Source organism: Botrytis sinoallii (genome assembly GCF_014898435.1).
Source record: "Botrytis sinoallii strain Bc 23 chromosome Unknown BSIN_008, whole genome shotgun sequence".
Classification (NCBI taxonomy): Eukaryota; Fungi; Ascomycota; class Leotiomycetes; order Helotiales; family Sclerotiniaceae; genus Botrytis; species Botrytis sinoallii.
In genome coordinates, this window is record NW_024066035.1 from 2,093,859 (window position 1) to 2,109,548 (window position 15,690).

Genomic DNA, 15,690 nt, shown 5'->3' on the forward strand with positions numbered 1-15,690 from the left:
AACGCACAAGAAATGCGCAAAGCACTTCATCAACTATGCATGCAATGCAATCGATGACAGAGGGAGTGAGAGAGTCATCAGAGCTGGGGAAGAGAGATGGAGGGAAAAGCCGCAATACATACCACACAAATGGAAATCTCCAAAACACACCCTTCCTTTGATCTTCTCAAATCGCGCCCAATATGTGTGCGTGGTGTCAAGGCTGGAGGATTCGCGAATAATCTGGGGTTCAATCTGGAACTGGTCCCAAGTCGAAAGATAAAATTCTAATGGAAAAGGAATGTGGTTAGCATACATGCAATGTCATGCACAATTGCCGTAACTAAAGAAGTGAAATTGTGATGTGGTTGTTTGAGTTGATTGCGAAAGCTCCAAGCTTAATCAATCGTGTCAAAAAGAAAGGCTGGGGTTGTTGTAAAAGTGTATAATAATCATAATATTAATCATAACTTTTGATAAGTGTGTGCGTGTGTGTATGTATGTGTAGAATTTAAAGAACCATCTTGTCTCACCTCGGATAGGAAAAAGAATTATGAGAAGAGAAGAAGATGAATCGAATGAAAAAATCAAAAAGACCTCCACTGCTCTCCCTTTCGTGACGAGTGAAGATGGTTACAGTATATCGTAACAGATCAAACAATCATTGAAAGTTATGAGTGTTGGGAGGGGGAATTGGTGGTGGTGGTGGTTATGGTTATTCTGGATCCTTCAGAAGAGGGGAAATGTCCATCAGAATTTCTGAAGGGGGTGGTTCGGGTGGAGGAGAGGGAGTGTAAGTAGTTAAGTTGTGGTTACTAGGTAGTGAAAGTTGGGTGATGAATAAATGATGTCCTCAAGCGAATGGGGTATTTTGGCTTGGTTTTATCAAGCAACGGGTGTGTAGGTAGGGAGGTAGTAGGTAGATTCAAAAGACAATAAGTCGAATGTATTTCTAAATACTCGTAGACTCATCATATTAAGTCTAGAATACGCAGCAAGTACCTAGTTCTACGGTAGGAGAAGAATGTAGTTGCAATCAAGAATTAGGTAAGATTTCTATCTCGAGATAAATAAACGGATTAGTAAAGAGAGAAAGAAGTAATTGTTTCGATTTCTTTCCTATTGTCTGTTGACCCAAGGGAGGTTTGCTTCAGTGTTCGTAGAGATATTTGATTGTACGGTGGATGGGATGGATGGATCAATGGATGGATGACTTGGGTGACGTTTCTTGATATATCGAATCTTTGTTGACGGTACTAGCAATTAATCGAACTTTTATCATTCATAAAGTATTTCCTTATTGGAGAGACTACTAAATATAGCCAGGAGGAGAAGAAGTAGGATAGGAAGAAAAAGGTACCTAGTAAACTACCCAGGAAGAGAAGTCCAAAAGAAAAAGAAGTGAAAGTTTCAACATCGAGGATGAAGTTTGCAAAGGGTGACAATAAGTGAAGATTGATTAATCCATGATATGATATGATATGACTGATATGACTGATATGATTAATCTGACAGCCGTACCAGTCCACCACGCCCCAATCGACCACCGTATTAAAAGCTCGAGGTCAACACCATCCCAGCCCCATCCACTCTTTTTCCTTCCCTCGAGGCAGAATCCACGGTTATTGATTTATTAGCTACTGGGGGACCTATCCATCCAAGAGCTCTTGTCTCTACTCCACGATTCTCTCCGACACGATGACCATACTACAAGGAACTTCGCTGGACCACGACCCCAAATCAATCGAACAGTCAACCGTCCAGCCTTCTTCCCTTTCCATGTTATTAATATCTCGGGGATCCGGTAGAGTTCATATCCTAGTGTCGATAGACGGGAGCATTAATCCGAATGGGGGTTTGATGGGATGCAAATGTGCCTCAATGGTAGATATCATCATCATCATAACCACATAATGAAACGTTTAGTCACATCGTAACTGGGGAAATCAGATATCGTACAGTCAGTAATAAAAGAAGTGTGGAATTCGGGAGGATGGACTGTCGGGAAAAAGGGGCTTGGTTTTATTTTCATTTATTTTCATTCTTCAGATGAAAAGGAAAAAAGAAATAATGCATGATGGAGAGTACCTAGATGGTGAAAACCACACAGAGATACTCGTAAAGGCTTCTCAGATAGGCTGAGGATCGTAAATGCAAAGATGCGATTCCAATATTTTCATTCAACAAGGGGGAGAGAAAGGTCCATTTGGGTCGCTCGGGTCACATATACGAACACCGGGGCATCCTTTGACCTTGGTATGAGAGATGTGCGTGCGGTAACAATTGCACAATAATCTTCCTTGGTGCGCAGGCTTACTTGCATAGGTAGGTGATGATGGCTGATGAATGATGGATGATGGATGATGGATGATAGACTACAGATGTTCTATATTTATTTCAAGGGGATTTACATAGTAGGTAGTCAGGCATTATATAGACATTCCTATACATTTCTATGAATAATGAAGTATTGAGTTCCTACCTAGAATGGTCTAAAATATCACGCTTCAATATATACATTCATCAGATACTCTACTAGTACAATGATAAATCCAACTCAAACCATAGACAATAGCCTGGTTACCTAGGCAATTACCAGGTAATCAATCACAGGATTCTCATTCTTCTAGAAAACAAAGATCCGAAAGCGCTTCCTCCATTACGAAATGGCCTGATCTTACCTAGCCCAGACGATCCAAATCTTAAGATGCTTTTCAATCCTCTTCTTCAAGGTCCCGAGCGCTTTCATAAGGTACTAGGCATATTTAAATGTCTGGTAACACAGGCCTGAGCTTCGAATCCCTACATGGATTGGACACTTGCATGGAAGATTCAAGTACGACCGGACTTTTTCTGGCATCTTATAACTTATATCCTCTCGCGTTTGTACTCGGCCACGTTACAAATATCATGGATGACGTCGCGTAGGTAGCTAGGTACCTCGTATGGAAAGAATGGAAATACGTGACGTATGTGATGATCTAGGGGTGAGGACATCGTCGAGTATCTCGTAGATAGAGAAAGCTTTTGTTTTCATCCAACTCCTTCATTCTTCACGATCAACAAATCCTTTACAAAATTGTTGAGGATTCCTAGGTCATTCTGATGTATGTTTGTCTGCTGTACCTTTCCTTTCTCTCGGATATCTTCATCTGCACGGGGGTCGAGATAACAGCCAATCAGAGGAAAAGGAAAAAGGCTTGCATGCCCCCACGGCCTCGGAATGCGGCCTGGACGGGATTGAATTTGTTGAATATTGGTCACTGCCGCGCGGTATGAAAATACCCGAGTTGTACCTCGAGCGCAGTGCCATCTGACACCTGTGATATACCTGATACCTTGGTTGTGGGTATCGCTCTAGATTATACGTGTTTAGTATGATATAATAAGCAGTAAAGTACCGGTGCTTGATAAGCTTCAAACAGTAGACTCGAGTCTGGAATGCTTTCTCTTGATGGTTGATTTCGAGAAGTAATTTGAAGTTGTCATGGTTGATGGAGGGTTCATACAGCAAGAAACTTTAACGAGGCCGATGGATCTCTCTAATGTCAATTGGGCTCGAGGATAACCTAAAATGCTGGTGTAGCTCTACTTCTTTCATCCACATTGAGACCAAGTAATGTGATCGCGGTCCCCTTTAAGAGCTTGTTTCGCCTTGTTTGACTTCTAGAAGCTACTAGGGATACTAGGTATGTATAACTCTGACTTGCGTTCTAACTCTCTTCTAACTCTCTTCTAGTGCTTCGTCTATATCTGAAGTATATGAAGGACGCCTGCATTTGTCAGAAAAGACTTTCTTCGTGAGATTACCTTCACCCATCTCACCATTCCAAGGTTGTTGTTAAAATAAAGAGGTTGGTCTGTTAATATAAAATGCTTTCGTACGGGAGCAGAATGAACCCAAAATTGGAACGGCAGGGATAGTCCTTGTCATTTGGATGTCTGAAAATGGAAATCCAAACTGGACTTATTTAAAATGATTAATTTGATGTCTGAATGCCCAAGTGTCTGTGAACGACAAGTACCGTCAAGTGGTTCGAAGTTGTTCTACATTAGACAACTCCAGTCGTGCATCTTTCGCATCTTACCTAATCCATCAAAGTGATCAAAGTTAATATCAACGCACTGCACTACCTCCCTAGTACGAGTAATATTTTATTTTTACTTCATGACCTGCCTATCTCACTAATCTCCTTTTGTCCTAGTCCCACTGCACTCACGTTATTCATTCACCCTCTCCTCTCCCTCAATCTACCCTTAAACATGTGATTCCACTGTAAATCTCTCCAAAAGCTCGGACCTACCCTCTTATAAACGTTCCCCAGTCAGAAAGGTTTCACCACCTGAGTAAACCTTTTCGGCTAAACTAGCGTGATCTGGCACACTTGCATGAGGCACTCACCTGCCGTGTAGATTGATTGAATTGAATTAAATCCATTCGAATTGATACCCATCTACTTGAACAACTTTTACGACAACCACGAAGGATTCACATTCATTTGCCGCAAATTTCTTTCCTAACCCTCTCATCATCGGAGCGCATCGAATTGCATTGATTTGCCAAATAACTCGGGTTATCATAGGATACTTTGGTGCATGGCGCGCTGACTCTTTGCGGAATCCTCCTTTCGACTTCCCATAGGATATCAATAATTAGATCGGTCGCAGAAATGCAAGCACCTCAACGACCCGTTCAAAGACGATCTCCAGCATCGGATTCCCCTGGTCCCCCTCCGACCATATCCGCCAGGGCTATATCTCCAAGTTTGGGTCCCCAGCCAAGGAATTCAACGGCTTCGACCAAGTCTGTTCAAAGCAATCACTCCGGAAGAAGACAAAATGTAAGTGATTGGTTCCCCTTGATGTAATTGATTCGCCTTGGCGACAATGATCTCGTCCATGAGAATGCATGCTAATGTGTTGATTTTGGAATAGGGTGGTCAACCTCCGACAAGCAGCAGTAGTCAAAGTGGTCAAAACCCCCCACCATTATCTCAGATCGAAAAGAGCGTAACACATCTTCTGGTCGCCACGAAACAACTTCTCGAAACCCTCACACAATGGTCTCGACATCAAGCGACAGACGCACAAGTTTCGGATGTTTATGTGCGCTTGGGATATGAGTTCAATATTGCGTGTAGGGCATTTACAGCAATAAATGTTGATACTTCGGATTTGGGGAATGTACCAGAGTTGCTCCGACATATACTCGAATCAACGCTCAGTCAAGAAGCAAGTGTCGAGAGCTTGGAGAAATACCTGCCTCGAATTAGAGATATAATCATTACTCTCCTGCATGGTTTAAAGCGGAAGCAACAAAAACTGCGGCAAAAACAAGGGCGAGATAGCGCATCACAAAATGGAGAAACCATACCGAGAAATGGGAGCCTCAGTAGCATTGCGAGTAATAGTACTGGGTTGACTACATTGCTGAATCAAGGGCTGGAAAATAATTTTCAAGGGGAGTCGGGTGTGGCAAATGATAGGGGAAGCAAAGGACAATCTACCACCGACTCTAACATACCTCCGAGGACTTCTTCGGCTACAGGATCATCAAGCAGAAGAGCGGCTGGACCACCCAGAGACTCATCTCGAGGTTCAGTATCTTCAGATCAATCTACACTGTCAAGCCAAACAATGCAGAGCATTCCTGTTGTTCCACCTTATCCGGGAGATGAAGTCTCTATACCAATGCCACGTCCAAATGATCCTGGTTTTTTGAATGTGGATAATTTTCCACCACCTCCGCCGCCACCAAAGACAAATGCTGCATTGGTAGCTTTACAAAAAGGGGGGGATTTGGAAAGAAGAGCTTCCAGACGTTATTCTGCTTATCAAATCTCAAAACTTGTTGGTGCATCTCCCAATGGAGTTCCAATGATGCCTGTTCCACAAAACTCGCCAATACCAAACAGAGGACGCAATGATGCCAGGGAGTCGCTGAGAGCTGTTCAAAATCGTGACCAACGTCTCGGTCGAACAAATTCTCGTCTGATTCAGAATGAGACATCCCCAGTTCGAAAGCCAAGTGTGATTGCCGAAGATAGTCAAGAGTCATTAATTCAGCAGCCAGAAGAACCACCCTCGAATGACAGTCCTATAGTCAAGACCCCAGAAGACAAGTTCAGACAGTCTATTAATGATTATGATGGACCGAGTGCAACTCTCAATGGACCACCCCCTGATGTTCTTCCAAACTTTGATAATCAAGATCAAGATGAAGAAAAGGCTACTTCTGAACCTCCTCAAGCCCCCCAACACAAGCGATCCCCTTCGAAAAGAGAAAGTCCTTCTTATGGTAGCCAAGCTAGACAATTTACACCCGAAGAATCTCCACCTCCACCTGATAAAGAGATCACAATTTTCTTACAATATAAGACCAAGGTTAAGAAGTTTGTCCTTGCTGATGGATACAAGGACTTATCTATGGCAAGACTACAGTTGGCGTTCATCGAAAAGTTTGCCTGGAATACCCACAACAATGGTGTTGATCTACCCGAGATTTATATCCAAGATCCAGTATCTGGAGTTCGTCACGAATTGGAAGATCTTCAAGATATCAAAGATCGTTCTGTACTTGTACTAAATGTTGAAGTTCTAGATGAAGTGAAGCGACATATTGATGATAGTCTAGGAGGATTGAAGAAAATGGTCGAGAGTGTCAAAACAGCAGTGGATGATCAACAAGTTACAATTCAAAGAGTCTCGGATCGCCAACAGGATGCTGCAAAGGAGATGGCTCGAATCGCATCTGCGCCACCTAGTTCTGCAAGACTTTCAATGATCGACACTGGACGTATCACCAATGGCATTAATTCCAGCCCATCGAAAGCCAATGGTCAAGCTCAACTTACTGAAATCCAAAGCCTTCGTCGCGATCTTGCAGTACTCAGGCAAACTTACTCTAGCTTCCAATCTGACATTCAAAGTTCCATGGCTTTGATTCGCACAAAGGCTAGCTCCGTCAAAAGTGTTGCCGTTAAAGCTGTTATTCCAGATATCAATGGTGATTCTGGACGTTCTTATGTCAATGGTGGAAAGAAGAACCTCAGCGAAGATTCCGATAAATTGGTTGCACAAGTGGATGATCTTCAAGATATTGTTGAAGATCTACGAAAGGATGTTGTACAACGTGGTGTACGACCTCTTCCCAAGCAATTGGAGACTGTTGCCAAGGATATTTCTCAAGCGACAATGGAGTTGAAGAGGATGCAAGACTTCTTGAAACGTGAGAGACCAATCTGGACAAAGATCTGGGAGAAGGAATTGGAGACAGTTTGCAATGATCGTGAAGAGATTACAATGCAAGAAGACCTTGCAGCAGATCTTCAAGATGATTTGGAGAAGGCCGCACAAACCTTTGCACTCGTTGAACAAGCTACTAAAGAACAATTGAAGGATGGATCCCCAAGTCATATCGGTACCGGTCGAAGTCTTTCCAAACTCAACCGTATTGATCCAATTGATCCTGCCGCGGCAAAAGAAGGTGTTCTTGATGAAGTTCGTGCCTTGCAACCAAATCACGAGAATCGTCTTGAAGCCATTGAGCGTGCCGAAAAACTTCGACAAAAGGAACTTGAGGGTCGCCGAGGCAATGTTCTGCAGAAAGAATTGACCTCTTTTGTTGAATCAGGAAAATTGAAGAAGTCTGGAGGCTTCGAGGAGGTCGAAAGGCAAAGAGTTGCAAAAGATGAACGAATCAGAAGAGAAGTTTGGGAACGTCAAAATGGAATGACGCAAGCAGATGCAGATTTTGAGGAAGTTAATGATCCTGCTGTGGAAGAGGTAGCAGAGGCAGATGAAATGGTCGAGGAGAATGTAGACGAACATTCTGATTTGGAGACATGAAAAGATATGATATCACGATGGGGAATGCGAGTTGCATTTCCGAAGCATGATGACAATTTTTGAAAATTTTCACTATCATGTCTTGAAGGAGCGATACAGGAAATGTAATGTCGAACTTTGATTTCAACCTTTACACGATTATACCATGTTAATTTGACATGGAAGGCGCATCTGGTGTTTGTTATTATATTCAAGCAAGGAGTTGTTAGGAATTGGGCATGTTTGTTTCATTGATGTGGTTGCATGGTTATTGACATGAGCGTTTCTTGTGATTTTCGCGTGGCGATGAAAGCGTGCCATGTCGATATATGGAAGATTCCATGGCATGTTGTTATAGGGGCGTTGTTTAAACTTGGCATTTGATTTGAGGCCTGGGAGGGTAGTTGATGGATTGACATTACATGATTGTGGATGAAGTGTGAATGAAGGTGTATGAAGGGAGAGGAGGGAAGTAGAAAGACATTGGAAAGGAAATGATGGGAAATACAGTGGCATGATATGATACCAATGCAATACAAGGAATGGTAGATAGTATGTGTATTTTAGTGGAGCGGAGTGTAGTGGAGCCCAATACTAGGTATGAAGTACCAAGTTATCATTGTAGATGAGAGAAATTTTAAAATATACCTTGGTGTTAAATTATTTGGATTGGTGATTGTGGTTATGGTGTGCTTGTGGTTGTGTGTTGTTATGATGGGATGGGATGGGATGGGATGGATGGGATAGTATAATATAATATACTCCTATGCCTACTCCTCAATCCCCTCTCCATTCTCCATTCTCCATTCTCCACTCTCCACTCTCCACTCTCCATTCTCCATTTTAGGAGATTGTAAACTCGCCTTCTCTACTATCTACTATACCTCGTAATAGATCGATTTCCTTGTTTGATATAAAGAAGGAGGGAGAGGGGAGAGGAAGAGAGGAAGAAAGGGGGTGAGGAGGGAAGCGAGGGGAAAGGGAAAGGAAAGAGGGTGATAAAAAAGGGGAAAGAGAAAGGGGGTGAGGAGAAGAGGAGGAGATAAAAAGAGAAGAAAAGGGAAAAGGGGGGGGGGGAATAGTAAGCGAATTTGAGTGGATAAATAAACATTATTTTATCCCTTTCTACTGATTTTTACTTTAATATTGGATTTATTTTTGATGGGTTAAAATTGAGTTTTGTTTTGAGGGGAGAGAGGGGAGGGAAGCGAGATGAAGAGGGGAGAGAGAAGAAAGTAGACAGAGTAGGGAGAGAGAAGAAGGGGGTAATTTAGGTGAATAAGTAATGACTCTTTTTTCTTTTTCTTTTTGTTGATTTTTACTCTTTTCTTGTTTGTATTTTGATTTTGATTTTTGGATTTGGATTTGGATTTGGATTTGGATTTTCTTTTTGAAAGAGGTGAGAGTAAATAAGAGAGAGAAGGTAGCGAGCGAACTTAGATAGATAGATCTCTCTCTCCCTCTCTCTCAATTTTCATTTTAAATTTTCATACATTTTATAATAAGTTTATAATAAATTTATTTTTCATCTTTGGGATTAGATTAGATTGAATTGAAGTTTATATTTTGATAAAAGGGGACTTTGTATAGGTAGATAATTGAAATAAAAGATAGAAATTGAGTGAGTATCTAGTAATTAGCTTTTTGAGGGATTTTTTGATTAATGAATAAATGAATGAATGAATAATTTTGTTTATATGAAACTTGAGTTTTCTTTACATTGTTATTTGGATCTATATATGTATATTTAGTATAATATTGTATATATTGGAAAGAGATTTATATTATTGAAGTTCTAATAGATAGTATTTGTATTCTATCTGTCTCTTATTTCGATTATAGAAAGGGGGTTGATAGTAATAGTAATAGTAATATTGATATCGAGTAGAAATGAAATGTGAAAAAAAGAGAATAGAATAGAATGAAAAGAAAACTTTTCTCTTATCTCTCATCTCATCTTTTCACTTTTTTTTCTTCCTGGGATTGAAATTTTACATGGGGAGCGAAGTGGTAGCTATAGCGATTCTTGTTCGTTATTTGTTGTTTATTGAAGGGGCTCGGGTGAGTAGAGGAATGGATGGAATGGATGGAATGAATGGAATGGGTTGCCGATTGTAACCGTGGGTAAGCGGTAAGTTTTGGGTTTGGATTTGGATTCGGATGTGGGAGTGGGAGTGGGAGGAAGGGGGAGGAAAGGGAGCGAGCGAGCGCTTGGAGAGCGAATGGGATGGGATCGAAGGTTCGAGATTGGGGGTCTGGGTAGGTGCATAGATATGTTATAGGATTTGTAGTATTTTAAACTGGAGATAAAATACTTTGAAGATATTGATAGATACTAGATAAGTATATTGAGTTTGAGTTTGTGGGTATGGGTATGGATAGGTATTACGAGGAAATTTTAGCATGCGAATTAAGGTTACAACGCCTCTTATGTCATTTTTCTTTTTCCTTTTTACGCATTTCGGCATTTTGGTATTTTGGTGCGGAGTATGTCGTCTTACAAAGCGAACCTGAGGGTGATTACCTAGGTACTATACTCGGAATTCGAATTTGATGCATGGGTGACAAGGGTTCTTGCATAACTTTTTGCAAATACGGAGGGCCCGCTACATTACATGGGGGTTTGGAAGGGGTTTATTGCGGTGTGTTTATTATTTGTTTGTTAGTGATCGGCTCATGGGTTTAGGGTGACTTGGAGGTGTAGATGCCGATAGCCGACTGGGCGGAGGATGGATGGTACGAAGTTTGGTGGAGGACGGTAAGGACGTAAGCTGAGGTAGGGGTTGGGTTGGGTTGGGGCTGAGTTTGAGTTTTTGAGTTTTTGAGTTTGGTTTGTGTGTTTGTGATACTCGATGACTCGACGTGGAGTCGGAGCGGACAATGTGGGTTGCGGACCGGTGTTAAGCTCGAGGGAGTCTGGACGTGTGGTAATCGTATGTTAGGGGTTAGATGTGATGGTGATGTGTGAGTTCGGTGAGAGAAGATGTAGATGTAATGTAGATGTAAATATACATCTACATGGATATACATCTACATAGAAGGCTTACTAGATGAGAGCGAAAAGGAGGAAAGATGAATGAGAAATGGTATGATTATGAATGAAGATTGGATGATGATGATGAGAGATTCGAGGGTTGAATAAAATTGCAATCAGAGATTGCGAGTATCAACTTGTGTAGTTTTCATCTGTCTACGAGTATTAGCTGATGTATAAAATCTGATATCTAAAATCTTCCATAGGAGATCAAAATCGAAATGAATTTAAGGGTTTATTAGTCTAGCTACAGATTGAATAGTTCGATTAGTTGGAACGTCTAGATGGCTGACAAATTGTCAAACTGTCAAATTATCGAATTATTGAATTGATGTCAAAATTGATAGGTACTTACTATAATCTAATCCGCTGGTGCGCCCGTATGAGTGGATCTAACATTCAACGGCATAAAATTAAGATCGGTATCACTCTCCCAATTTGCCCGACTATGGAGTTCGTCCATAGTCGTGTTACGGAGTATGGAGATGGAGTTTAGAACTTTACCTAGGTAGATCGGGGTGGGAACTTTTTTGGAAAAGAAGGTTCTACTAATCTTCTTATTTCCCCTTACCAAGCTCAGCTAAGATGGATATCTTGTCATATAACCGGTTTTATGCTTCGGCAGTGAAGATTTTATGTCCCGTGTAAAAAGTTTTTTAGATTTGAGTAAATAGAATAAATATCTTATGATCCCTTTGTTTTTTTAGTTTTGAGGTTTTATTTTTTTCATTCATCATTCATACATAACATACAATTAATTAAATCCTCATCATCATTGTCATTGTCAAAGAACAAGGTCTAGACGAGTCCAAGTCTGATAAGCTTATCTCTCCATACCTATACATCGATAACTACTCGGACGAGTATAAACACAACTACAATAATCAATTGAGAACAACCACAACATCACAATCGCAGCCATGAATGAGGCAGATCGAGAAATAGTACGCGCCGAGCGTGATGCCTCTCCAGAACGTTATTCCGTCGAATCTCCCATCCATTCTCCTCTACCCCGCCATCCTTCCCACGAAATAGAACGTATACCCACTGCATCCTCCATCTCGACCACTTCTTCCGATGCCTCAATTCGTCCTACAGTTTCTCGAGCTCCCACACAAGCTGATTTAGAACGGCATCCAACTGTTATATCTCGCATTCAAACTGCGCGTTCGCAGCATACGGGGACGGTAGGAAGAACTGCGACGGGAAGGAGTAGTAGACTTACCAGGATATTCAGTACGAAGGAGAAACCATTACCGTTGATGGGTCTAGGAAAGGAGTATCCTCCATTGCTACCGGCTCAAGAAGAATATGTAGTAGAATTTGATGGACCAGATGATCCGCTTCATGCTGTCAATTGGCCGATGAAGAAGAAGTGAGTTCCCAATAGTTTTCCTACTACTCGAATCGAAGTGAAGCTAATCGATCGAAATAGGGTTATTACAGCAGTAATGTTGGCTTATACAACATTAGTGTCATCATTTACATCGAGTATTTTCTCAACAGCAACCAGAGTTGTAGCAGCGGAATACAATGTTTCCACGGAAGTAGGATTGTTAGGACTCTCGTTCTATGTTTTAGGATTCGCTTTTGGACCAATATTATGGGCTCCTTTGTCGGAATTGAAGGGAAGAAGATTACCGATTGTTCTCTCTATGTTTGGATTTTCGATCTTTCAGGTTGCAGTCGCGGCGGCGAAGGATTTACAAACAGTTTTGATTTGTAGATTTTGGGGAGGTATGTATACCATTATTTTCTCGCTTCGAGATTTGGCATAGACAAAAGCTAATCATTGGATGAATAGGTATGTTTGGTGCAGCTCCTCTAGCAGTTGTTGCAGCTGTTTTCTCGGACATGTTCGATAATAAAACGAGAGGCCTTGCTATTACCGTATTTTCGATGACAGTTTTCACTGGACCTCTTCTAGCACCTTTCATTGGTGGATTCATCGTTGAATCTCATCTCGGCTGGCGTTGGACTGAATGGTTGGTTGCTATAATGGGTTTTGCAGCATTCATCCTAGATCTCTTCTTCCTTTCGGAAACCTACCCACCAGTCATCCTGATCGAAAAAGCAGCCGAGCTCAGAAGAAGAACCAAAAATTGGGGTATTCACGCCAAACAAGAAGAAATCGAGATTGATTTCCGTGAATTGGTCACCAAGAATTTCTCTCGTCCTCTTAGACTTTTGGCATCAGAACCTATCGTTCTTTTTCTATCTATTTATATGGCTTTCATCTACGGTCTTCTATACCTCTTCCTTACAGCTTATCCAATCGTCTTCCAACAAATCCACGGTTTCACAGGTGGCGTAGGCGGCCTCCCATATTTCGGTATGATCGTTGGAATGTTAATCGCAGGTATCTACATCGTTCTTACTCAACCATCTTACAATCGTAAATTAGCAGCAAACAACGGTATTCCGGTTCCTGAATGGCGTCTTCCACCGGTGATTATTGGAGGAGTGAGTTTCGCAGCAGGACTATTTTGGTTCGGTTGGTCGGGGTATAGAGCTGATATTCATTGGATCGTTCCCACTCTTTCGGGTTTACTTACAGGATTTGGACTTTTGGCAATCTTTTTGCAAAGTTTGAATTATCTTGTGGATGCATACCTTATGTTTGCAGCATCGGCTATTGCGGCAAATACATTGTTGAGATCGTTGGCAGGAGCGGGATTCCCGTTGTTTTCACAATATATGTTCAAGGCAATGGGAGTCAATTGGGCGGGAACACTGTTGGGTTGTGTAGCACTTGTGTTGGTGCCGATTCCAGTGTGCTTTTATATGTATGGAGAGAAGCTCAGGGCGAAGAGTAAGTTTGCGCCGATTTATCCCACGCAGCAGGCTCCGAGGGATGAGGAGGAAGGAGGGAGTACGAGTACGAATGGGAATGGAGAAATCGATAGAGATGTTAATGGAAAGGAGAAGGGAGAGGAGGCTAGAGTTTAATTTGAAGAGAGGGGCGGGGTGTAGGTGAATGGATTATGATTTCATGAGGAGATGAAAGATGGAAGATGGAAGATAAAGATACCAATATTAGATAATTGCATGGGGATGGGATGAAGAAAAAGTAAATATTTACAGTGGATATAAGGATTGAATGGGAATGAAAAGGAAAGGAAAAGGAAAAGGAAATAAGCGATATCCAGGAGTTTGAGAGTTAAGCGATGAATAATAGATACCTAATTAACGATGACCTTTTTGAAAGAAAGTGGGGTTGTATTATGGTGTTTGTATATATTACTTGAGTAGAGTGGTGGGGTTTAGATTGTGTGGTAGTAGTAGTAGTTGGTAGTGTAATGGTTGGTAGTATAGTAGTTGGTAGTATAGTAGATGGTAGTATAGTAGTTGGTAGTGTAATAGTTGATAGTGTTAATGTTAGTGTTAATGTTAGTGTTATTGTTAGTGTTAATGTTATTGTTAGTGTTAATTTTAGTGTTAATGTTAGTGTTAGCATTAATGAGTTTCAAATAATGATAGATCTCTGATAGTTGTTTATGAGTTTTGGGGTGTTTGTGTTGTATTGTATTGTTGATTGATTGATTTAATTAACGTCCTTTTCTCAGTCCAAGACTATTTAGGACGGCTAGGCTTTAAGAACCTAACAACTGCTAGTGGATATCTATAGTAGATATATTCAATTTGGGGGAGTAAAAACGAATGCTGGGGTGCTATGCCCGATCTCTATTTGGAGTGTAAATAGAGATTAAATAGTCTTTATCCTTTGAGACACTTTCTTTCTCACTTTTCCCCTATTTTTAATTCAATTAAAGCATCCCAATATCCAATTTCTCTTTTTAAAATCCTAAATCCAATTTGCTATCCCTCCTTTTCTATAAAAGACAAAATTATCCCCTTCCGAGTTGCTTTCAATATAATAAAAGGTCCTCTTGCTAATGAGATAGCAGAAAAAGACACCATTTTTCTCTATCTTTATTTCTTTTAAACTAGCCCCTTGTATATCTTCATAAACTTGATATCCTTCAGCTCTTATTAAATGTGTATAATCGAAACTGTTGAAAATAGTAGAGCAGAGCTGAATCCTAAGCCCTATTGCCTATACACAAATCAATTCGGAAAATTCGAAAATTCGAAAATTAAAAGAAAAACATTGTATTGTATCAATACCCAGAGCATAGTATTAATTTGAAAGCGATGGCATTCTCTGTATTGTATCGTCGTAATATTCGAGTGGCTGAAAGCCAAAGGGTATAAAAAAGGGTTGTAATACGAGTAGAGCGGCGGCAAGCTCTATATCGAAAAGACTCTTCTAAAAGAAGAGACCTACTGCGTATCATATTTCTGTATTTGAAATAATAATCGATAATAAATGTTGAATCTAACCAGAACTTCCGTAACCTTCGTATCCGCGTCTAAAACTGGTATTCAACTCTTCGTAGATATTGCTGTCGTAAAATCGTAATATAATCCTTCGCTATATCTCTGAACCTCTCTCCTTCCAATTCTTCCAATTCCATCTGCGACTCAATCTTAGCTCTGCAGACTCTCAAGAGAGAGCTGGAGGTTCGTAGGATGCACCGCGTACAGGTGTTGAGTCTTCGCATCCCTGTATTGTATTGTATTGTGTTGTGTTATATTGTGTTGTGTTATAATGGGCGATATTGTATTGAGCGATGTTGTATTAAGATTGGGGTTGAAGTAGAGGATGGAGGGAGTGGATATGAGAATTATGATTTGTTGGGGATTGTGGTTGTGGTTGTGGTTGTGGTTGTGGTTGTGGTTGTGGTTGTGAGTGAGTGAGGGTGAGTGAGTGAGGGTGAGTGAATGAGAGGGAGAGTGTGAGTGAGGGTGATGATAGGAAATAGATACATGTATTATATTATATTATA

The 15,690-nt window shown here is 40.9% G+C and overlaps 2 protein-coding genes across 2 annotated transcripts; both read left to right on the forward strand.

Moving 5' to 3' along the window:
* Window positions 1-4,373: 4,373 nt before the first annotated feature.
* EAF02_005599 (uncharacterized protein) lies at window positions 4,374-8,466 on the forward strand. The gene is made up of 2 exons (XM_038901647.1): window positions 4,374-4,820; window positions 4,915-8,466. Exons 1-2 carry the CDS (start codon window positions 4,650-4,652, stop codon window positions 7,825-7,827), a joined length of 3,084 nt encoding a protein of 1,027 aa, XP_038758987.1. The 5' UTR covers window positions 4,374-4,649; the 3' UTR covers window positions 7,828-8,466.
* A 3,081-nt stretch (window positions 8,467-11,547) lies between these two features.
* Window positions 11,548-14,249, forward strand: EAF02_005600 (uncharacterized protein). The gene is made up of 3 exons (XM_038901648.1): window positions 11,548-12,215; window positions 12,276-12,577; window positions 12,645-14,249. Exons 1-3 carry the CDS (start codon window positions 11,761-11,763, stop codon window positions 13,787-13,789), a joined length of 1,902 nt encoding a protein of 633 aa, XP_038758988.1. The 5' UTR covers window positions 11,548-11,760; the 3' UTR covers window positions 13,790-14,249.
* The last annotated feature ends 1,441 nt before the right edge of the window (window positions 14,250-15,690 follow it).

Excerpts from the sequence above, each read along its gene's own strand:
- EAF02_005599 (XM_038901647.1), top strand. The coding sequence starts at position 4,650 with ATGCAAGCACCTCAACGACCCGTTCAAAGACGATCTCCAGCATCGGAT. Across the intron at positions 4,821-4,914 it reads ACTCCGGAAGAAGACAAAAT|GGTGGTCAACCTCCGACAAG; the intron begins GTAAGTGATTGG and ends ATTTTGGAATAG.
- EAF02_005600 (XM_038901648.1), top strand. The coding sequence starts at position 11,761 with ATGAATGAGGCAGATCGAGAAATAGTACGCGCCGAGCGTGATGCCTCT. Across the intron at positions 12,216-12,275 it reads AATTGGCCGATGAAGAAGAA|GGTTATTACAGCAGTAATGT; the intron begins GTGAGTTCCCAA and ends CGATCGAAATAG. Across the intron at positions 12,578-12,644 it reads GATTTGTAGATTTTGGGGAG|GTATGTTTGGTGCAGCTCCT; the intron begins GTATGTATACCA and ends TTGGATGAATAG.